The following is a 23,920-nucleotide window of genomic DNA, read 5'->3' as shown; positions in this document are numbered from 1 at the left end:
TGCCTCAGCCTCCCGAGTAGCTGGGACTACAGGCGCCCGCCACCTCGCCCGGCTAGTTTTTTGTATTTTTTAGTAGAGACGGGGTTTCACCGTGTTCGCCAGGATGGTCTCGAACTCCTGACCTCGTGATCCGCCCGTCTCGGCCTCCCAAAGTGTGTCAATTCTTTAAAGAACTAGCTCCACTGCCTCCTGCCTTACATGGTTTCTGATGAAAAATCTGCTGTCATCCTTGTTTTTATGCTTCTGTAATGTGTCTTTTTTTTTTTCTTCCTGTGGTTGCTTTAATTTGTTTTTTCAGAGATGGATGGGATCTTTATGTTGCTCAGGCTGGCCTCAAACTCTTGGGCTTAAGCCATCCTACTGTCACAGCCTCCAGAGTAACTGGGACTACAGGCATATGCCACTATACCTGGCTTAGTCTGTTCAAATTTTGTCTTTATCCATGGCTTTGAGCAATGTGATTATGCTGGGCTTTGGTGATTTTTTTTTCATATGTCTTGTGCTTGGTATTCATTGAGCTTTTGGAGTCTGTGAGTTTAGGGTTTTCCTCAAATTTAAAAAATTTTTTGACCATTATTTCTTCAAACATTTTTGTCCTCCTTCTTCTTTACATTTCTGGGATTCCAATTACATGTATATTAAGAGATTTGAAGTTACTCATAGTCCTTTTCATTGTCTAAAATTACTTTTTCCCTTCAATATCTATGTCTCCAAGTCACTAATATTTTCTTCTGCAATATCTTATCTGCCATTAATTCCACCCAGAGTATCTTTAATCTCAGGGATTATTGTTTTAATTTCTAAAAGTTGTAGTTTGGGCCTTTTTATATTTTTTGTGTCTCTACTTAGCTTGTTGAACCCATGGAACACAGTTATAATAAAAGTTTTAATGTCCTTCTTACTAACTTATCATCTGTGTCCATTCTGGGTCTGTTTCAATCAACCAATTTTTCTCCTCATTGTAAGCTACATTTTTTTACTTCCTGTAAGTCTGGCAATCATTGTATTCTAGATGTTATGAATTCACTTCATTGGATACTGGATATTTTTGTATTCCTATACCTCTTCTTGAGCTTTGTCCTGGGTGCAGTTAAGTTGGTTGGAAAGAATTTGAAACTTTCGTGTCTCACTTTTAAGGTTTGTTAGGTGGAACTGGGGCAGGGTGTGCTCAGTCTAGGACTAATTATTCTCCACTATTCAGGCAAGACCCTTTTGTGTACTCTACCAAATGCTCATGAATTATGAGGAGGTTTTCCAGTCTGGTTGGCAGGAACAGACACTATTACTGGCCCTGAGTAAGCACCAGGCATGGTTCCCTCTAATGTTCCCACATGGTTCTTTCCCCAGCCTTGGATAATTTCCAGGATGCATGCACAGATCAATAAGTGTTCTACTGGGTCCTCAAGGGGGACATTCTTTAGGTCTCTTAGGATCTTTTTGGGAAGTCTTTGCCCTACAGTATTCTGTCCTGAGATTTCTAGATGTTTTGATTTCCTCAGACTCTCAGTTCTAGCTTCTCAAGCCAAGGAGTCCACCAGCCTCTGTCTGAGTGTCCTTTCCCTGCACTGCAACGTGGCTCACACCTGTAATTTCAGCACTTTAGGACGCCGAGGTGGGCATGTCACCTGAGGTCAGGAGTTCAAGCCCAGCCTGACCAACATAGAGAAACCCTGTTTCCACTAAAAATATAAAAATCAGCCAGGCGTGGTGGTGCATGCCTGTAGTCCCAGCTACTCGGGAGGCTGATGTGGGAGAATAGCTTGAACCTAGGAGGTGGAGGTTGCAGTGAGCCAAAATTATACCAATGCACTCCAGCCTGGGCAAGACTCCGTCTCAAAAAAAAAAAAAAAAATTCTCTCAAGGCAATAAGCTGAGTGCAATCATAGGAATCCCCTTGTCTGTATTCCAGCTCCCAGAGAGCACCATCCTTCTTCACCTGGTGTGCTATGTCTTAAAACCTGTTGTTTCATACATTTTATCTGGGTTTTTTGTTGTGTTGTTTCAGGCAGACGGGCAAATCTTGTTCCTGTTACTCTATCTTGGTTGCAAGACAAAGTTGACATGTATCCATTTACAGAAGAATTACATGTAGTTACAGAAAATATACAGATTGGATTTTTTTCTACCTCTGGTATTAATCTGCAACTTACTTGGTTATTTAAAAATGTTTTTGGCTGAGCATGGTGGCTCATACCTGTAATCCCAGCACTTTGGGAGGCTGAGGTGGGAGGGTTATTTGGGGTCAGAACTGACCAGCCAGGGGAACGTAGTGATACCATATCTCTACAAAAAGTTTAAGAATTAGCCAGGCAGTGGCACATGTTTGTGGTCCCAGCTACTCAGGAGGCTGAAGTGGGAGGATCGCTTGAGCCTGGTAGGTCGAGGCTGCAGTGACCTGTGATTGTGCCACTGTCTCTAGCCTGGGTGACAGAGTAACACCTTGTCTCAAAAAAATAAAACAATATAAAATAATGTTTTTGAGTTTATATTGTGTAACTTCTGTAAAATATTCTATTACATGAATGTGTTGCATCATATTTACCCATACCCCACTGATGAACACTTAGGTTATTTCCAATCGTTGTTATTACAAACCACGCTGCAACCAGTGTTTTATGCATGTCTCCTTGTGCCCACATGTAAGAGTTTGCTTAGGGAAAATACATCAGTCAAATACCTCTACAATGTGATCATGTCAATTTACATTCCTACAAGGTATGAGGGTCTATGTCTCTGCAATCCTGCCAATATTTGATATGAACAAGCTTTAAAATTTTTGCCAATCGGTTAACTCATTAGTATTTTAATTTGCCTTTGTCTTACTTTTAGTGAGTTAAGTACCCTTTCTGATTTTTTTATTTTTAAGAGATGGGTCTCGCTCTGGAGTACAGTAGTGCAGTCATAGGTCACTGTAGTCTCAAACTCTTGAGCTCAAGGGATCCTCCCACCTCAGCCTCCCAATTAGCCTGGCTACAGGTGCATGCCACCATATTTGGCTAATTTTTAAATATTTGTAGAGACAGGATCTTGTGTATTGCCTAGGATGGTCTCAAACTCCTGGGCTCAAGTGATCCTCCCACCTCAGCCTCCTGAATAGCTAGATTACAGGTCTGTGCCACTGCATCTGGCTAATATTTTTTTTGTAGAGACAGGGTCTCACTATGCTGCCAAAGCTGGTCTAATCTCAAACTCCTGGCCTCAAGGAATTCCTGGACCTTCCAAAGCTCCTGGCCCATTTTCAGACAATAATTTTATTGCCTATTTTTATTTCTTCTGGAAATTTTCTGTTTAGTCTTTGTTTACATTTATATTGAATTATTTTTATTATATTTTAACTAACTTGAAGAAATGCTTTAAAATTTGGATACTCACCTTTGTTATATATCGAAGATTAATAATTAATATAAATTAATTTATCCAAGTCTATCCCCTGCTTTAGAACCTCTCTTGTCTTGCTGCAGAGAATTTAAATTTGTATCTGATTGGGTTTATCAGATTTTTCTTCTATGCGTTTTGATTTTTTTTTTCTTTTTTTGCCTTAAGAAAGCTCTTCCAGGCTGGGCCCGGTGGCTCACGCCTGTAATCTCAGCACTTTGGGAGGCCAAGGCGGGTGGATCATCTGAAGTCAGGAGTTTGAGACCAGCCTGGCCAACATGATGAAACCCCTTCTCTACTAAAAATACAAAAATTAGATGGATGTGGTGACAGGTGCCTGTAATCCCAGCTACTTGAGAGGCTGAGGCAGGAGAATCGCTTGAGCCTGGGAGGCGGAGGTTTCAGTGAGCAGAAATTGTGCCATTGCACTCCAGCTTGGGCGACAAGAGTGAAACTCCATCTCAAAAAAAAAAGAAAGCTCTTTCTTTTACCAAATTGTTAAAAGATTTTCTTGCATTCTCTCTTAATAATTTGAAAATTAATGTTTTACAATTAGATCTTTAATCTATCCAAAGCTTACTTTTGTGTATAGGGTGAGGCAGAAATATAAATTGCATTTTTTGTGTGTGTGTGTGTGTGTGTATCCTCCCAACACCATTTTTTGAACTGTCTTTTTACCGTTTAAATGTGTTTATCATTTATCATATTCCAAACACATACATGAGTCTGTGTCTTGAATTTTTGTTCTGTTCCATTAATCTTTTTTTCACTTTTCTTGTACCAATATTCAGTGTTTTAACTACTGTTGTTTTATCATATCTTGCTATATTATAAGCCAAATCCTTGTTATTCTTTCTCAAAGTGATCTTGAATTTACTCTCCCATATGAATTTTGCAATCAGTTTTATGTTCCAAGAAAATGTTGTTAATTTGGTTGAGTTAGCATTGAATCTGTAGATTAATTAAGGAATCATGATTATCTTTACAATATTGCGACATTTTATCCATTAATATGGTATAGCTTGCTATTTAGTCAGATTTCTTTTTATGTTTTTCACTAAAGCTTTGTAGCATTTGCAATAATGCTCTCACAAAGTTATATTGAATTTATTTCTAGTTACTTTATAGTTTTATTTGTTGGTTTAAATGGGACCTTCCCCCCGCACCCAGTTGGGTATTGTTGGCATATAAGAAAGCTCTTGGTGTTTGGTAACTCCCCACCAAGCTATATTCACTTATTACTTCTAATAGTTTCTCAGGTGACTCACTTGGATCCAAGTCCACCTTCTTGTCTTAGCTCAGAATAGGTTTTAAATGACAATTTGTTAAATGAATGTTAAAGTGATTGATGATTTTGTAGATTCCTGAGTTACCAGTCTGAGCCTGTGTTCTCCATTCTGGGGGTAGAAAGCACAGGAAACTGAGCGCTAGCTACAGTCACTGATAGCACTAGATTGTTTTTCCATTTGTCCGTTTCTTGCAACAGCAATAACCAAAGTAAACATCCCCCAAAAAACTTCTCTAGCTGAATTTCGTTACTTGGGTTTCAGGTTTTAATATATGAAGTTCATCTCTCGGAACAGATTTTACCTCAAAATCTGAAGCAAGAAATCAATTGCTATGTATGAAGGCATTCACTAAAAAAGTAGCTGGAAATGATGCTGGGTGTGGGAGCACCCATGATCAAGGCACCAGGAACACCTGCGAGGTGATGAGTGAGGATCCCGAGACTGCAGGAGGATATGTAGAATAAAAGTGCCCTCTGCCCAGCCACACTTTTTTATCCCATCCTGTCCCTCCTCTCTGCTCTGCACCTACCACTCCCCACCCAGGGCATTCAAAGTGTGTTTAGCAACACACCATACTAAGAATCACCCACACTTTGCCATTCTCTTTGTGGGAAACCAAACATTGCTCATGCTTCTAGTGAGTAAACAGTTCAAAGTAAATTGCAAGTAGACAAGAGAGATTTAATCTCCTGTGTGAGGAAGGGTGTTGCATAAGTGAAGAGAGGAAACTTTAAGAATTATTCATGCTTGGCTGGGCGCAGTGGCTCACGCCTGTAATCCCAGCACTTTGGGAGGCTGAGGTGGGCGGATCACAAGGTCAGGAGATCGAGACCATCCTGGCTAACACGGTGAAACCCCGTCTCTACTAAAAATACAAAAAATTAGCCGGGCGTGGTGGCGGGTGCCTGTAGTCCCAGCTACTTGGGAGGCTGAGGCAGGAGAATGGCGTGAACCCGGGAGGTGGAGCTTGCAGTGAGCCGAGATTGCACCACTGCACTCCAGCCTGGGCGACAGAGCAAGACTCCGTCTCAATAAAATAAAATAAAAAATAAAAAATAAAGAATTATTCATGCTTAAATACATGCACTGGAATACTGTGCCTCTGACAAACAGAAATCAAATCAGTACAAAAGGTAATATTTTATTTTATTTTATTTATTTATTTTTTTTGAGACAGAGTCTCGCTCTGTCGCCCGGGCTGGAGTGCAGTGGCCGGATCTCAGCTCACTGCAAGCTCCGCCTCCCAGGTTTACGCCATTCTCCTGCCTCAGCCTCCCAAGTAGCTGGGACTACAGGCGCCGCCACCTTGCCCGGCTAGTTTTTTGTATTTTTTTTTTTTAGTAGAGACGGGGTTTCATGGTGTTAGCCAGGATGGTCTCGATCTCCTGACCTCGTGATCCGCCCGTCTCGGCCTCCCAAAGTGTTGGGATTACAGACTTGAGCCACCGCGCCCGGCCTCACAAAGGTAATATTTTACTTATTTTTAAGCTTCTGTCCCTCTGTTGACATTTTGGATTATAACTTTCCAGATAATTTTATGTATGTATGCAAAATCTACAAGGCAATTGACTCCTGTATAATAATGAATGCTTAAGAAGGTAAGAAGTCTAGGCACAGTGGCTCATGCCTGTAATCCCAGTACTTTAGCAGGCCAAGGCAGGTGAATCCCCTGAGTCCAAGAGTTCGAGACCTGCCTAGGTAATGTAGTGAGATTCCTGTCTCTACAAAAAATAAAAATAAAAAAATTGGCCAGGAGTGGTGGGGTGCGTCTGTAGTCCCAGACACTCAGGAGGCTGAGGTGGGAGGATTGCTTGAACCCCAGGACTATGAAGCCACAGTGAGCTGTGATCATGCCACTACACTTTGCACTCCAGCCTCAGAGACAGAGCAAGACCCTGTCTCAAAAAAAGAAGGTAGCAAAAGAAGATTTAAAATTTTCTAATGGGAATGGAAAACCAAACATCATATGTTCTCACTGATATGTAGGAGCTAAGCTATGAGGACACAAAGGCATAAGAATGATACAATGAACTTTGGGGACTTGGAGGGAAGAGTGGGAGGGGGCCTGGGATAAAAGACTACCAGTATGGTGCAGTGTATACTCCTCGGGTGATGGGTGCACCAAAATCTCACAAACCACCACTAAAGAACTTACTCATGTAACCAAATACCACCTGTACCCCAATAACTTACAGAAAAAAAAATTCTGATATGAGTTTCTCCTGCATTTGGATGAGGATGTAAATTCAACTCTAATAAATTACAGTGTATCAAAAGGATTAAAGGGTCTCTCCCTGCATTCTCTCCTAGCTCTGTTGCATCCTACACACAGCTGCTGGATTAATCTTCCAAAACACCAATTTCCTCATGCCACTTTTCAAACGCTAGCTTCCTGGCTTCCTGTTGTCTAAAAACTAGTTTCAAATGCTTTTGTCTGACATTCAAGGAGGTCAGTAGTGTAGAGCCTCCTAAATGTTTCACTCCTACTCCTTCCTTCCACCACATACCAGCTGTGTGCTCTTGGGCTAGTTATTACTATTATTATTATTATTTGAAATGGAATCTCACTCTGTTGCCAGGCTGGAGTGCAGTGGTGTGATCTCAACTCACTGCAAACTGTCCCCCCTGGGTTCAAGCGATTCTCCCGCCTTAGCCTCCCAAGTAGCTGAGACTACAGGCACCCACCACCATGCCCAGCTTGGGCTAGTTATTTTAGACCCATTCCCCTGTCCCTGTGAAGATCGCACCCACCTCCTCCACTCAGTGGCTCACTGTAGCAATGCCCTGAAAGGCTGTAATTAAGTCATATTCCAGCCCCTGGACTCAGGAGTCAGGGGTGATGTCGCCACCACCTAATTGCTCAGATTGAGGATGGGAACGCTGATTCTCAAGAAGAAAACTTGGGCACTATTACGAGAAGTTAGTACAACTGCCTTATAGCACTCTGGGCAAAATTTAAAAACTGTGTTCCAAAAATGCAGCGACACAGGAACTTAGTAACTCTTGTTGGGGCATCTTCCATCACATATGATTCAGTAAGGGTATATCAAGCAAATTCAGCTGTAGGAACTGGCCCATTCTGAGGCGTAGGGTCTCTTATGTTCCTAAATTCATATTTTACCATTGTGGTTCTAGCCACTTTTCTATAGCTCAGGCCCACTTGAGTAGCCCAATTTGCTGGGTTTTATCTGTACACAATGTACATATCCTTTGAAATAAGAGGTATGTGGTTCAATAATTTAACTTTTTATCTTAGACTGCAGAAATTTCTGTAACACTTACCTCAAATGGTATAAAATAAACAAAAACAATGTATTCTATGACGAATCAAACAAAATATATTTTGAGTTGTTGTTCCCCCATTTGAAACAGCACATTTCTGATCATTGTCATCTGTTTGTGAAACAACACGAGACCAACAGTTCTCTCCACACTTACGGCTGCAGCCTCATACCCATGAGTTAAGGCCTCGGAATTTGCCTGAAACTTCCCCTGTCAATCCAAGATGGTCGTGACCAAGCCACTTTGCTTCCGTACATCTTCAGTGCCTCCTTCCACACACACCTTTCCTGGTTTAAACTTTCATTTCTCCAGTTCTATAGCAAAACAATATTTGCAAATCTCTTTTGACCACAAACTCCTAACAGTCAGGGACTTCTCATTTTAATTTCCCCAGGGCTTGGAATTTTGTTTCGTTCATGGGGAGGCACTCAGATTTTTAAAATTGCATTAATGAATGCAACCAATCAATCCATTGCTCCATGCTATGTACAAACACTGTAATAAATATTGGTTTATTTCTTATAACAAAGGCAATAGGAGCTTCTCTCAATAAACTAAATTACAAGGAAAGAACGAAGGTAGGAGAGTAGCTGGTTTATTTGTAACTACTGTATGACAGGCCTTAGTTTAGGTTTGTTTGTTTGCTTGGAGACAGGGTCTCATTCTGTCACCCAGTGGTGTGGTGTTATCATAGCTCCCTGAGGTCTGTAACTCCTGGGCTCAAGTGACCCTCGTGCTTCACCCTTCCAGAGTAGTAGGGACTGCAGGTACGTACCACCATGCCCAGCTAATTTTTTTTTTTTTTTTAAGACAGAGTCTCGCTCCATCACTCAGACTGGAGTTCAGTGGTGCAATTTCAGCTCACTGCAGCTCTACCTCCCAGGTTTAAGCGATTGTCCTGCCTCAGCCTCCCAAGTAGTTGGGGGCCTGCCACCATGCCTGGCTAATTTTTGTTTTTGTATTTGTGTTTGTTTATTTATTTATTTTGAGATGGAGTCTCGCTCTGTTGCCCAGGCTGGAGTGCAATGGCACAATCTCAGTTCACTGCACCTCAGCTTCCTGGGTTCAAGTGATTCTCCTGCCTCAGCCTCCCTAGTAGCTGGGATTAGAGGCACCCGCCAGTACGCCTAGCTAATTTTTGTATTTTAATTAGAGACGGGGTTTTGCCATGTTGGACAGTCTGGTCTCGAACTTCTGACTTCAAGTGATCCACCCACCTTGGCCTCTCAAAGTGCTGGGATCCAGCTAATTTTTAAATTATTTTGTAGAGACTGGGTCTCAAAATGTTGCATAAGCTGGTCTTGAACTCCTGTCCTCAAGCAATCCTGCTACCTTGGCCTCTGATAGTGCTGAAATTGCATGTGTGAGCCACCGTGCCCAGCCAGTATTTTCACATAAACATGATTTCAGTGAATTATCACAATCCTGCAGACACTTACAGACTCAGTTTTGGTTTCTTACTTAATGTAACACAACCTTACAGTGACAGGTCCATCAGCAAAATCCAGCATATTTGACTCCATGATTACCAAACGTACTATCTCCATTTATTGGAAAAGGAAAATTGGAGATCACTCAAAGAGCAGTGAAGTTACGGAAATATGAAATTTTTCACATGACTCTGAGATTGTTTGGGTACTATCAGGAAATGTTAAAAATGTCCATTTTCTTTTCTTTTTTTTTTTGAGACAGAATCTCACTCTGTTGCCCAGGCCGGAGTGCCATGGTACAATCTTAGCTCACTGCAACCTCCACCTCCTGGGTACAAGCAAATTCTTCTGCCTCCGCCTCCTGAGTGGCTGGGACTACAGGCATGTGCCACCATGTCCAGCTGAGTTTTTTTGTATTTTTAGTAGAGGCAGGGTTTCATCACATTGGCCAGGCTGGCCTCGAACTCCTGACCTCAGATGATCTGCCTGCCTCGGCCTCCCAAAGTGCTAGGATTACAGGTGTAAGCCACTACGCCCAACCCAAAAATGTCTATTTTCAACAGTAAAGTTTAAAACACTCTTGGACAGCAAGAGAAATAAAAGTCGAAGGATATATTATGACAGCAAATTGATTGTATGGGAACTCTGGTGAATGAGAATCAGTTTTAAATTACTTTTTTTGTAAAGTGCAAAACAACAATAGCACCCATTTGTATCATACTTTATAGTTCGCAAAGCACATGGGAAAAATAAAGGTAATGATAGGGATTGTTGCAATTCATAGGAAAGGAGGCACAAGGAAAGGAAAATGAGAGGGAATAGTAACCTACATAACTAGTCAATCTTCCTTAAAAAAAAACAAAAAACAAACTTAAAACATACCGCCCATCTTCTATTTGATATAATGCAGAATGGGAATGATAAAAAGATGAATTACAGTTCAGAGTTTCAAAAAGCAAACCAGCTCTAGAGCAATGCTTGAAGTTGGGCTGCTAACAAGCTCACTTAGTGTTTCCTGATGGCCAACGTCACAATAATTCCATCTTCATGAGAAGTACAGAAAGAACCACAAACAAACCTCCAAATCGATTCTAAGATAAAATACCCTTTAAAAAAATTTCCCTTCCTATCCGAAGGCAGGCCAAAAGGAAGTTTATCCTCCCACCCACAAATTCCCCCAGAGAGCTTTCATCTAGAAGGTTTGACTCTGGCTAGACAACCAGCGAGCATCTTCTTGGAACCTCTTGCTTCTTCCATGGCAAACTCCAGAGAATAAGAAGCCAAGCTCAAGATTGCCATGGGCCTCAGGAAGACTAAACAGATGGGGAGAGGCACTAAAGCTCCTGGTCACCAAGACGGTATGTGGGCATTTGCTGTCTTCCTGGATTTCTCAGAGCTGAGTTTTTAGCCAGAGGTTGCTTATTTATGATAATTTTCGGATATATTATACACTAAATAATGTGTTATTATCTTTTTCGACCCAACTTTTATCTTTCTGTTCTTATGTGCGAAGGCAGAGAAAGATTATTTAGAGCTCTTCAAAGATTCCTATTTAATTTAAAATGCCCGTCGCCTTCCTATAATAGACTTATGATAGATGATAGTTTTAGTTAAAATGTAGCAATCTTAAATATATTCTTCATAACCAATTCCAACGTGTTCCCCCTTAAGTAATGGGTATAAAACCCCACTTAAACGTAATATTTTAAATATTTGAAGCCATCCTTTCCGAGAGAACCCGAAGCTGTTTTTTCTAGGGAGGCTGTGAGTGTGTATCGGGCCACTTGTTTTCACTCCTTTTGTGCAGCACTCACCCTGGAGGTCATATAGTAACTAATGCCAAAGAAAAATCAAAATGGAAAGTACCAGCGTGTGCCATCATGCAGCGGCAGAGTCTGCTTAAAGATCAGGAAATTGTCTAACTATCAGCTCGCCGGCGGGCATCTCGGCCCAGGCCTGTGTAAGGGGAGTTCTGGTGTCTCAGCTGAGGGCGTGATTAGGGAGCCGGGAAAGCGACCCGCCACTGCAGCGGTTTCTTAAGGCCAGTCCTTCTCCCGCGGTCTGTCCCGGGCGGCAGTCGTGTCAGCCCCCCGCTAGGACGCGCCCAGGGGGACGTGGGCACCGGGCAGGACGCGCGCTCCGGGCGTTGGGGACGCCCGGGACACTCGCGGCCCCGCCTTGCGTCCCAGCCCCGGGTCGCGGCACCCCGGCTCCCGCCCCGCGCCTCCGGAGGGAGGTACCGAGGGACGCGCAGCGAAGGGGCTTTGCTGATTGCCAAAGCAGGAAGTGAGCTCGTGGAAGAAGCGAAGGAGGAGAAGAAGGAGGGAGGGGAAGGCGGAGGAGGGCAGGGGCGCGCAGAGCCGCGGTTTGCTGCCGGCGCGTCGGAACCGCAGGACTTTTCACCCCCGGAGGCCGGCCAGCCCCGCTTGGACGCTCGTTTGCCCCTAGCCCGCCCCCATGGCTTCACCGGACGACCCTCTCCGCGCAGGTAAAGGGACACAGCGCCGCGCCCGCACCTGGAGCGGGCACCGCGGGGCGGGAGCTCGGGAGACGCTCGCAGCAGCCGCAGGGCTATCGAGACCGGGCCTTGGCGACCCCCGAAGGACGCCCGGGAACCACCCCCAACCCAGGCACCAGACCCGGGGTCTCACGGGGCTCCTAGTCCAGCCCCGCGAGCGGCTGCTGACCGCCCCTCCCGCGCTCGCCACGGCCCTTGCCCCGCGTCACCCACTGAGCGCCTTCCCCCTGCCCACGCCGCAGCCCCCGTGGCTTTTGTTCTGGACTCGGGATGCCAGGTTGAGACACGTCCTGCAAACCTCTGGCAGAAATGAGCGCAAGGAGGTGGATTTCGTTTTCCCCTCCCGGGCTTTTTCTTTTCTCTCCGCTCACATGCCTTCTCATTACTTCTCTTCCTCACCCCCAGTGCACTTGGGTGAAATGGTTTTGTCTGTCTAAACATTGGCCCTCGGAGCTATTTCATCAGATAGTTTCCGCAGAATGGAGAGGCAGATCCCACCTGTGGGATCCCATCTGTGATTAGAATGGCCTCTAGTTCTGTCTCTATTTTAAAATACTGTGTGTTGGTACCCGAGGTCAGAGTGGAGATTTTTCTCTTTTCTCTCATGTGAATCTAAAATCCGTCCCAGACCTCACTTTCCTGGAGTTCTCTCTTTGCGCTCTCCTATAACCTAGACGGTGACCTCCGTGGGTGTTTCTTGAACACACAAGTGAATGAATGATCTATCCCTCGGAGTACACTGGGGCTTTACTTGGTTTCGTTGAGGTTGGAAACACTGAAGAGAGTTACGTAGAACCTGATATAACCGTCTAGATAAACGCGTTTCTTATTTCATTTCTTGAGCTTGGGCAGGGGCCGAGTTTGAATGTTCCATCCTTAAATTGTGGCTTCAGCAGTTAGAATAAGACAGTGTGTCTGCAGGTGGTCAGAATACTACACCCAACAACTAAGTTGGCATTGTGATGGCTGGGTTTGGGGGCGTTTCTTGGAAACTTCAAAGAAAGATCTACCTTTTTTTTTTTTTTTAAAGTGGGGTTTGGTAAACATTTTATCAATTGGATGTGGAAAAAAAATACATTGTCTAGATATTATTCCCCATCCCCATACCTGTTATTTGAAAAAATAGAAGGGGAAGCAAAGGGAGAAACCCTCGTACCGCCCCATCCCACTCCACTTCTACCCTAGCATCCATCTCCTCTTCTGAGAACCGAATTGACAAGGTGCCCAGCTAGATTTCACTACTAGTGGCCTCAGATCTCATTAAATGATCATTGCAGGTGTATATGGTGGGGGATTCAAAAAGATCTTGAGAGAGACACACTGAATAGAGATAAAATGTAAAATCTACTTGGGCCCCCCCGCTAAATCGACACTACCAGGTAAGATAGGGGTTGGAAAACAGCTCAGCAGTGACCACAGTGTATAAAAAGCTCAGTGGTTGGGTGCAGTGGCTCAGGCCTGTAATGCCAGCACTTTGGGAGGCTGAGGCAAGAGGATTGCTTCAGGCCAGGAGTTTGAGATCAGCCTTGGCAACATAGTGAGACATTGACTCTACAAAAAGTAGAAAAATTACCCAAATGTGGCAGTGCATGCCTATTGTCCCAGCTACTCGGGAGGCTGAGGCAGGAGGATTGCTTGAGTCCAGGAGGTCGAGGCTTCAGTAAGCTGTGATTGAGCCACTGCACTCCAGCCTGGGCGACAGAGCAAAAACCTGTATCTCAAAAAAAAAAAAAAAAAAAAAAAAAAAAGCTACAGGTTCCAGATTTCCCAAGATGGTATTCTTAGTCTGCCTGGTCCAGCCAAAATGGATGCGCACAACCTGGAACAAATGGGCAACGTGGAACAAAGGGATTTCAAAATCCCAGAACATGTGGAGGAGTAGAGGATATGATGGACGGAGGATATGATGGTAAGAGGGAGTCATGTGGAAAGAATCTGTCTCTTTGACTTCAAGAGGTAGAACCCAAACCTGTCGGTGAAAACTTTAGAGAGAGATGGATTTGGGCTTCCCACAAAGAGAAAGGAGGCCTCCTGAGGGTGAGAGCTCCCCACCAGTTGGCAGAGGATGCTGAGGAACATATTTGACCATCCGAAAGATGATCCCAATGTCCATTCCCGCTCTGGGACTCTATTCTGTCTATAAAATGAGCACTCCTCCATTTAAACACAGGCACACACACACCCCAATTTCCCTTTCCTAACGTATTGTGTCATTTCTGCAGCCCACAGGAGGACACCTTACTCCTATTTCTGTAATGAAACCATAGATGGTGCCCATATCTTGAGCTCGCTTTACCCCAGACCAAGTTACCATACTCTCTTGCCTGATTTCCCACCCTCCTCTCCCGCCTGGTGTTTTCACACCGTTCCAACTTAGGTTTTCACACCCACTCTTGCCTTCTGGTAACGTATTCTGCAAAAGGTAGCCAGGGTCATCTTTATTATTATTATTATTATTTTTCAAGATGGAGCCTCACTCTGTCACCCAGGCTGGAGTGCAGTGGCATGATCCCCACTCACTGCAACCTCTGCCTCCCGGGTTCAAGAGATTCTCCTGTCTCAGCCTCCCAAGTAACTGGTATTACAGGTGCACACCACCACGCCTGGCTAATTTTTTGTATTTTTAGGCTGGTCTCGAACTCCTGACCTCAAGTGATCCACCCACCTTGGCCTCCCAGAGTGAACCACTGTGCTCAGCCAGTCATCTTTTAAAAACAAATCAGATTCTGCCATTTTTCTGTGCTGACTTTGAATCTGGTGCTGGCTTTCCAACACTTTCCGACAGATCCTCAGTCCTTGAGGCTTCCCCACTCTGTACAATCAATCCCTACCTATTACTTCGCCTGCCTCACCTGACACCTAGCTTGACCCCTGCTCTCTGCACACGGCTGTGCTGCCTCCCTTCATTTCCTTGAAACCTCTTGCACCCTCACACCTCCTGGCCTTTGCAAATTTTGTTCCTGCGGCCTGGAAGGCCCCCTGCATTCCAACCCTCACCCCATCCTCCACTCACCCGTCTCCTTCTACTTAACCTCCAGATTTCAGCTCATGGGTCACCCAGATCCAGCCCGATGTTATACACGCTCAGCAAACCCTGTACCTTTTGTTTCTGGCACCTGTCACCATTTCTAGCTGTGATGATTTGGCCACTGTGGCTATTTCCAGTAGGCCATAAACTTGTGGACAGAGGCCACGTCTGTGTGGTAGCTCTCCCTGACACTCAGCACAGTACTCCGCACATAGTAAGCCCTGGGCAAATACCGCCTGAGTGAATGAAGGAAGGTTATAAAATTTAACCACAGGCCCTTTAAAGAGTTGGGGGAAAAAAAGCTCTTCCCACATTGGCATTTTAGGAACTTACTCATCGAGTTAGCCGTATTAACTAAGTTTTCTTTGCAAAGTTAAAGTAAGATGTTTTGTATATCCACATGCATATAACAAAAGTATGTATATGGTTATACTATATTATGAGTTAGTTTTATTTATTTTTTATTATTTACTTATTTATTTATATTTGAGACAGTCTCACTCTGTCCCCCAGGCTGGAGTGCAATGGTGTGATCTTGGCTCACTGCAACCGCCACCTCCTGGGTTCAAGCGATTCTCCTACCTCAGCCTCCCCAGTAGCTCGGATTACAGGGGTGTGCCACTACACCCGGCTACTTTTTGTATTTCTTTTTCAGTAGAGACAGGATTTCACCATGTTGGCCAGGCTGGTCTGGAACCCCTGACCTCAAGTGATCTGCCTGCCTCAGCTTCCCAAAGTGCTGGGATTATAGGAGTGAGCCACCATGCCCTGGCCATGAGTTAATTTTAAAAGTGACTTTTTACATTGAGAAAATTCACAAGACTCACAGTCACAGGGAAGGAAAACAATGATGGTGGTTACAGTGTAGCTATCACCCTGTGTCTCTTCCACTAAGAAACAGTCTCGCACTGGATGAGCCAGATTTGTCTGTCAAATGTGTGTAAAATCTGGTTATTCTTGATTGTTCATACAGATAGATTTTAAAGACAGAAACAAACAACCGGGCTTTGAAGGTCTGGGTCAAAGGTGGCATAATTCCTTGCTTCGTTACAGTAAGGCAAGTGCCGACGGCCACAGAGTACTGCAAGAGAGCACATTCTCCCTTTGTTCTGAGACTCCACAGCACAGGGCTGTTTCCTGGGGGAACCCTGGCCCTGGGCCACCAACTCAGGACAGCCCCAGTGGTGGCACTTCGCCTCCCACAGCCCCTCCTGTGGGCTTCGATGGGTCCAAGGTGGCAACCTACTCTCCCATGGCATTGTGGGCAGTACCCAGGACTAAAAGGTAAACCACTTCCTGGAGCACTCATATATGCAAAGCTGGACCAGCCAATTCTTTCTGCAGATACACCAGAGAGAGGGATGGCAATCTGTGGTTTTCACTTCTCTGCTCCTTCTGCCTTCTCTTTCTCCTCTGTGTGGGTTTTCCCAATTCTCACTTCATTTCTCTTCCTTTTGTTTTTTTGTATCGCTCTGCAATCAGGCTGGAGTGCAGTGACGCGATCTTGGCTCATTGCAACTTCCATCTCCTGGGCTCAAGCAATCCTCCCACCTCAGCCTCCTGAGTAGCTGGGGCCACAGGCTCATACCACCACACCCGGCTATTTTTTTTTTTTTTGTATTGTTAGTAGAGATGGAGTCTCGCCATGTTGCCTAAGCAATCTCCTGAGCTCAAGCAATCTGCCTGCCTCGGCCTCCCAAAGTGCTGGGATTACAGGAGTGAGCCACCACGCCCCACCTCCAAGCCTTTTTTATATCCAATAATGACAATGGCAGTCAAAAGAAAAGTTATGGGCTGGGAGTGGTGGCTTACGCCTATAATCTCAGCACTTTAGGAGCTGAGGCAGGTGGATCGCCTGAGGTCAGGAGTTCCAGAACTAGGCTGGCCAACATGACGAAACCCCGTGTCTAACAAAAATACAAAAATTAGCCGGGCGTGGTGGTAGGCACCTATGATCTCAGCTATAGGGGAGGCTGAGGCAGGAGAATCACTTGAACCCAGGAGGCAGAGGTTGCTGTGAGCTGGGATTGCACTACTGCACTCCAGCCTGGGTGACAGAGCAAGAATGTCTCAAAAAAAAAAAAAAAAAAAAAGCTATGGCACAAAACAAACAAATAACAAATGAGAAAGAAATTAATCCTGCAATCACACATTCAAAGAATTGCCTGTAGTTCTTCACTGGAAAGCACAGTGACTGCGTTTTTCTGGCTCAGGATGCTTGGGAAAGCCAGGAAGTCCTGACATACTTCCTTCTTTGTTTTCTCTGAAAGGACATCTTTAGAGATGTTTGAACTTCCTTTGAGAAACCGTCTCTAGGAACCATTCACCACTATCTGATGTCAGAATGCGGCAGTGCAGTCCTTGGCCACCTCCCCAGTGTCTGTTTCGGGTTATGTGCTGAGGATTCTTTCTGGAGAGGCTGTTGCATACAGTACGTGTTTCCTAGCATTCCTGAAGAGGCTCTGATTTGGTAGATGATGAGATTTGAGTCTTTGAGTTGAAGATGAGTGATGAGATTTGGGATTTAGAGTGGATGCTGGAATGATTAATGCTTTTGGGGATGTCGGGAGGAGGCAAATAGATTCTGCATGTGGAAAGGATGGGCAGGGGGCGGAGTGTGAACCGTTAGGGGTTGAATTGTGTTCCTCTAAAAAGATATGTTGAAGTCGGAATTCCCAGTACCTCAGAATGTAACTTTCTTTGGAAACAGAGTGTTTCCAGCGGTAACCAAGTCAAAATGAAGTCATCAAAGTGGGCTCTAAACCAAGATGATTGGTGCCCATATAAAAAGGGGAAATGGGACACACAGACACTCACCTTCTCAAGAGAGTCTGTCAGGTGGTCAGTGTATGAACCACTTGTGTTTTATTTTGAGACGAAGGTTTGCTCTTGTTGCCCAGGCTGGAGTGCAATGGTGCAGTCTCAGCTCACTGTAAGCTCCACCTCCTGGGTTCAAGCAATTCTCCTGCCTCAGCTTCCCGAGTAGCTGAGATTACAGGCATCCATCATCATGGCCAGTTAATTTTTTTATTTTTTATTTTTTTTGAGACGGAGTCTCGCTCTGTCACCCAGGCTGGAGTGCAGTGGAGTGATCTCGGCTCACTGCAAACTCCACCTCCCAGGTTTACGCCATTCTCCTGCCTCAGCCTCCTGAGTAGCTGGGACTACAGGCGCCTACCACCTCGCCCGGCTAGTTTTTTTTGTATTTTTTAGTAGAGACGGGGTTTCACTGTGTTAGCCAGAATGGTCTCGATCTCCTGACCTCATGATCTGCCTGTCTCGGTCTCCCAAAGTGCTGGGATTACAGGCATGAGCCACCGTGCCCAGCCTACTTCTATTTTAAATTTTATTGTATTGGCCTGGGCATGGTGGCTTATGCCTGTAATCCCAGCACTTTGGGAAGCCAAGGCAGGTTCAGGAGTTTGAAACCAGCCTGGGTAACAGAGTGAGACCCCCATCTCTACAAAAATAAAAATAAATTAGCCAGATGTGACAGCACATGCCTGTAGTCCTAGCTTCTCAGGAGGAGGTGGGAGGATTGCTTGAGCCCAGGAGGTGGGGGCTGCACTGAGCTGTGATTAAGCCACTGCACTCCAGCCTGGATGAGAGAGTGAAACCCTGTCTCAAAATTATTTTATTTTTTATTTTTTTAAATAAGTAGAGATGGGGTCTCACTATGTTGCCCAGGCTGTTCTCAAGCATCCTGAACTCAAGCAATTCTCCCACCTTGGCTTCCCAAAGTGCTGGGACTACAGATGTCAGCCACCACATCTGGCCATGAGGCACTTCTAGAACCTGATTATACTGGAAAACAGGCAGATTATGAAGCCAGAAAGTCCCAGATACAAATTCTGGCTTTTCCACTTACCACCCACCCTATGATCTTGGGTACTCAATGTGTGAAAAAGGGGATGTCTAATGCCTTCCTTGGGGTTACTGTAAGGCTTAGCTGAGACTGTGAGTAAGCCGTGCCATGCAGAGCAGACACTAGGGAAGCTTTTAAGCTTTTCAAACTTTTCTTTTATTTTCTTTTTTTTTGAGACAGAGTCTCACTCTATTGCCCAGGCTGGAGTGCAGTGGTGAGATCTTGGCTCACCGAAACCTCCACCTGCCGGGTTCAAGTGATTTTCCTGCGTCAGCCTCCCTAGTAGCTGGGATTACAGGCGTGCGCCACCATGCCTGGCTAATTTTTGTATTTTTAGTAGAGATGGGGTTTCACCAGGTTGGCCAGGCTGGTCTTGAACTCCTGACTTCAAGTGATCCACCCGCCCTGGCCTTCCAAAGTGCTGGGATTACAGACGTGAGCCACCACGCCTGGACAGCTTTTCGAACTTTTCAAAGTGAGAGCTTTGAAAGTTTAATTGTGAACTTTCAGCTTGGAGGTGCTCTTTGACCCTTATGGCTACTACTACTCACCACTCATGGACTTTTGAAGCAGGAAGGGGATGTAGAGGTGCTCTGTGTACCTCCTGAGGTTTAAGTTAGGCATTTAGGACCCACAGAAAGAAAATGAGGGTGCAGCCTGCCCTGCCTGCTCTCACCTGCAGCCTCTGTGAGCCAGGCCAGGTGCCCTCGCCAGCCCTGATGCATCAGTTCACCAGGTTTCTCTCATGCCTTTTGAGGAACTTTCCAGAATATGCTTGAGGGAGTTAAACCTCAATCTTACTGCCGACAGAGATATCCCCATCAGTCAGTTACCAGCTAATTTGAGGTGATCTGAGCCTTGTGCAGAGTCACCGACCCAGGGGAGCCCAGGCAGCTTTGGCAGAAAAACACAGCCCGGCATAAGATGGCAGCCACGAGCAGGGGACGGATCCTGCACCCGGCCCTGGCAAAGCCACTGGTCTTATCTCCGCCGGGCTCTAGCCCCGCTTCTGTTTGGGGCTCCTCTGAGCCATGTCCCATCAGATATCAGAGCCTTGCCTGAAGGCTCAGCCTGCTGTTAGGCGGGGGCTGGGAAAAACAAACATTTTAAAGCTTCTAGATAAATGATTTGATTTTATACTTAATAGTATTGTAAACATGAAACTCCAAGGCCCTAAGAAAGACCTTAGGGCAACTTTCCACATCTGGATCAGTCTCAAATAACCAGGCTCTGCTCTCCTGGGAATAACTTCCCTGGTACACACACGCATCTGGACCTGTGAGAACAAAAGGAGTCTGGCGTGATCTCAGACAGGCCAGGGAGAAGGTGCAGTACCAGATAGAGTGCATGGGGCGCCACCGTGGGCATGGGTCTGTGAGCATTTATGGCAATAACACGTATGTAAGAACTTAATCCACAGCTTAATATAAGGCAAAGGTTGATAAAGTCAGAACCACAAGAAGGAAAATGATAAAAGACCTGACTAGTCTGGGCAACATAGCGAGACCCCATCTCTACAAAAAACAAAGACAAAATCCCCCATAAATTAGCTGGGTGTGGTGATGCGTGCCTGTGGTCCCAGCTACTTGGGAAGCTGAGGCGGGAGGATTGCTTGTGCTTGGGAGGTTGGGGCTGCAGTAAGCGGTGATCACACCACAGCCCTCCAGCCTGAGTGACACTGCGAGACGCCATCTCAAAAAAAAAAAAAAAAAAAAAATGCTGGGCGCAGTGGCTCATACCTGTAATCCCAGCACTTTGGGAGGCTGAGGCGGGTGGATCATCTGAAGTCAGGAGTTTGAGACCAGCCTGGTCCAACATGGGGAAACCCCGTCTCTACTAAAAATGCAAACATGTATCAGTCGTGGTGGTGGGTGCCTGTAATCCCAGCTACTCAGGAGGCTGAGGCAGGAGAATCGCTTGAACTCAGGAGGCGGAGGTTACAGTGAGCCGAGATCACGCCACTGCACTCCAACCTGGGCGACAGAGTGAGACCCCATCTCAAAAGAAAAAAGAATTAACTAATTAATTTTTAAAAAAAGACCTGAAAATGCCTCTAATACCTGTTCTAAAAGTAGTGCCTTTCCCCGTTCCCCTCTCACTTCATTGTTGTGCTTCAGAAAACAAAAAAACCTAAATTCTCTGTGTCTTTGTCTTCTTAAGTTCCATTTATTCTGAGATGTTAGCCAAAGCAAGAGACTTTGTGCCTCCAAGCCTATGTTGTCTTCTGTCTCTATCTTGTTAGCTTCATAACCCTCCAACACAGGCCCCAGGATCTCACAGAACTCGGTCAGAGTCTGAGGGGAGTTGAAATTCACCTACCCAGGTGGTTCCCAAATCCAGAATAATGGTAGTAAGCTGAGTGTGGGATCCAGAGACCCGGGACTCCTCATGGTGCAGAGGAAGAGCCCGAGGCTTAGAAAGCTTACGTGACTTCTCCAAGGTCACACCTCTAGGCTTGTCCAAGGCCACAGCACTAGATTTGTTCAAGGCCAGACTGCCAGCTCTTAGCGATGTGCCAGTGAGGACCGGTCCTTCCTTGCTTTTAACTGTCCTGTGTGTGTCCTCAATGATGCTTTTTTTGTGGCTCTGCCTTTCCCAGCGATCTACTGCGTTTTCCTCTTTTATGTTTTTCTTTCTTTCTTTCTTTCTTTTCTTTCTTTTCTTTCTTTTCTTTCTTTTCTTTCTTTTCTTTCTTTCTTTTCTTTCTTTTCATTCTAATTTTCCTGTGGGAAACAAGATTAACTTGTCCCGGACACAGCGGGCATTGTTTGCAGAGGATGGTGTCAGGGGCATTTAAAAGCCCCCAACCTCACCCCAGCCTCAGCACTCCAAACCCATTTACCTGAAATTTCACTGTGTTGATGCCTATTAACAAGCCACACTCCTAGCAGGATGGCATTTTAAAGCATGTCCTCCAGGTACACTTTAGTGAAGATGAAATATGTGAGACTAGGCTGTGATAGGAGGAGGGAGAAGGGACTCTGGGCTATTTTGTGGTGGCTTCTACCACCCCCTTCCCAGCTAGGAACCAGCGTGTGAGAAGGATGGGAAGGAAAAACTGGAAAACTGAATGTACGTGTGTCTGGCTATAAGGACTCATTTGAAGCATCATCATATGTCACTTAACAACAGGGATACACTGTGAGAAGTGCATCACTAGATGGTTTCATAGTTGTGTGAGCATCACAGAGTGCACTTACACAAACCTTCATGGTGTAACCTACAACACTCCTGGGCTGTGTGGTGCAGCCCACTGCTCCTGGGCTACACACCTGCACAGCATGGGACCTTCGTGAATACAGCAGGCAGTTGTAATGCAGTGCTGTTTGTGTGTCTAAACATATCTCAACATGGAAAAGGTAGGGTGAGAAGATAGTGATATAATCTTTATGGGACCACCGTCATATACATGGTCTGTCCTGTGATTGTACATTAATGTGTCAAGTTCTCTCTCTTCTCTACGCCTGTGCTATTCTCTCTGCCTCGAATGCTTTTCCCTCTCTACCACGTCAACTCATCCTTCCAGACTCAGCCCTCAGGCCCTCTGCAGGCTCTTCTCCCGCCCCTCCTCCTCTCTCCGGGAGCTCCCCAGGCTTCGAGTGCTGGTTCTGGGTGTCCCCTGGTTGTCCTGCACTGCCACTGCCTTAGCACTAAGGGCTCTGTGTCATTACTCGTTGCTTGGGCAGTAAGAGTTCTGCCATCTCAGAGAGGCGTTAGCAGCACAATTTGTTTTTCATTTTCTTTCTATCCATTTAAATCCAAGTCTGAGTGTGTATTGCCCTGGACTGGCAGGAAATCCCACTTCAGTCAGAATTGGGGCCCTGTACCTCAGGGCCGCCCAGGAATCTGAGGGGTTCGTGGGGTGCTGGGAAAACTAGGAAAGGACCTCAAATTTTTAGCGCATCAGGGAGGCATTGCTGTCTCATGGTCCAGGCCTGAGAAGTCCCTTGAGACCCAGCAGCCCTCTGTTTCTGTGCTGGACACAGGGCACAGGTCTCTTTGCTGGGGCTAGGCCGCGGTGCCCGGGGGTTAGGCTGCTCTGTGCTGTCTCTGATGCAGTCTTGCCTCCTTCGTGCTCTGCAGGTGTCTGTGCCCTGCTCATGGGAGGCACTGGCGGAGGCTCTCTCCATTCATCCCCACTTCTCTTCAGCGACCGGAGGCTGTCATAAAACAAAGAGATGTTGCCTTCTCGAAGCTGCTTTGGGCATTATCAACACTTGCAGGGAGAAGAAATTATGGAAAGTTCAGACACATTCTCAGCAGGGAAACACCTAGGAAGAACACACACGAATTATTATCTCGACAAATTGTCCTGCTGTGCTTATTTGGATCCCAAAGGCATTCCCAAGATCTAATTCCTAGTCTGCAATATGTGCTTAATGAGGATTTGGATCAAAAGTGAACATTGACGCTTGGCGGGCCCACGACTGCCACTTAGGGTACTGCAGGTTGTGCACTGCACAAATCTAGAGGATCCCACGCAAATAGGTTTGATTATTTATTGAGACAGCTCTCTGGCAGATGTCTTACAAAGCATTTTGGAGGTTGGAAACTTTTTCTAATTTGTACTAATTAGGTTTTGACTGAGGTCTGTGCCTTTTTCTGTGCCCCATTAAATTCCTTAAATGCAACAAGTGGTGAAGTATCAGAAATGAAATATTGAGAAATCAAGTTTATTTTTGATTAAAAAAACTGTAAGTTTTTTGCTTTATTAGTTCACGTGAACAACATTCAGAAGATTAATAAAAATGAGTTGCAGCAGAACAGGAAATCAGGAAAGAAGTAGATTCAGAATGGAATAATTCCTGCTGAAGGTAGTGTCAAATTCAGTAGGCAAGAGAGTCATTAATATCATGCCTGTATAGTTTGTGGTTGTTTGTAACTCTGGGTATTTGAAGATATTTATAGTTAACCTGTTCCAAAATATGGTGGGGTTTTTTATATAGTTACTTTTTTATATTTTTAATTAATTTTTTTTTTTTTTGAGATGGAGTTTTACTCTGTCGCCCAGGCTGGAGTGCAGTTGTGCGATCTCAGCTCACTGCAACCTCCACCTCCCAGGTTCAAGTGATTCTCGTGCCTCAGCCTTCTAAGTAGCTGGTACTACAGGTGCACACCACTGTGCCTGGTTAA

The 23,920-nt window shown here is 45.3% G+C and overlaps 1 protein-coding gene across 1 annotated transcript in view; it reads left to right on the top strand.

The window, feature by feature from the left end:
* The first annotated feature begins 4,371 nt into the window (after positions 1-4,371).
* The window catches only part of EDARADD (EDAR-associated death domain), a 115,616-nt gene continuing 96,067 nt past the window's right edge, over positions 4,372-23,920 (top strand). The window contains exon 1 of the mRNA XM_011976385.1: positions 4,372-4,390. Within this exon, the coding sequence (XP_011831775.1) occupies positions 4,388-4,390 (3 nt within the window). The 5' untranslated portion in view covers positions 4,372-4,387. The remainder of the gene's footprint in view (positions 4,391-23,920) is intronic.

This window comes from Mandrillus leucophaeus, unplaced genomic scaffold, assembly GCF_000951045.1.
Source record: "Mandrillus leucophaeus isolate KB7577 unplaced genomic scaffold, Mleu.le_1.0 Scaffold165, whole genome shotgun sequence".
Taxonomy (NCBI): domain Eukaryota; kingdom Metazoa; phylum Chordata; class Mammalia; order Primates; family Cercopithecidae; genus Mandrillus; species Mandrillus leucophaeus.
Note: the sequence above shows the minus strand (reverse complement) of the source record. Positions and strands in the feature narration are given on the sequence as shown.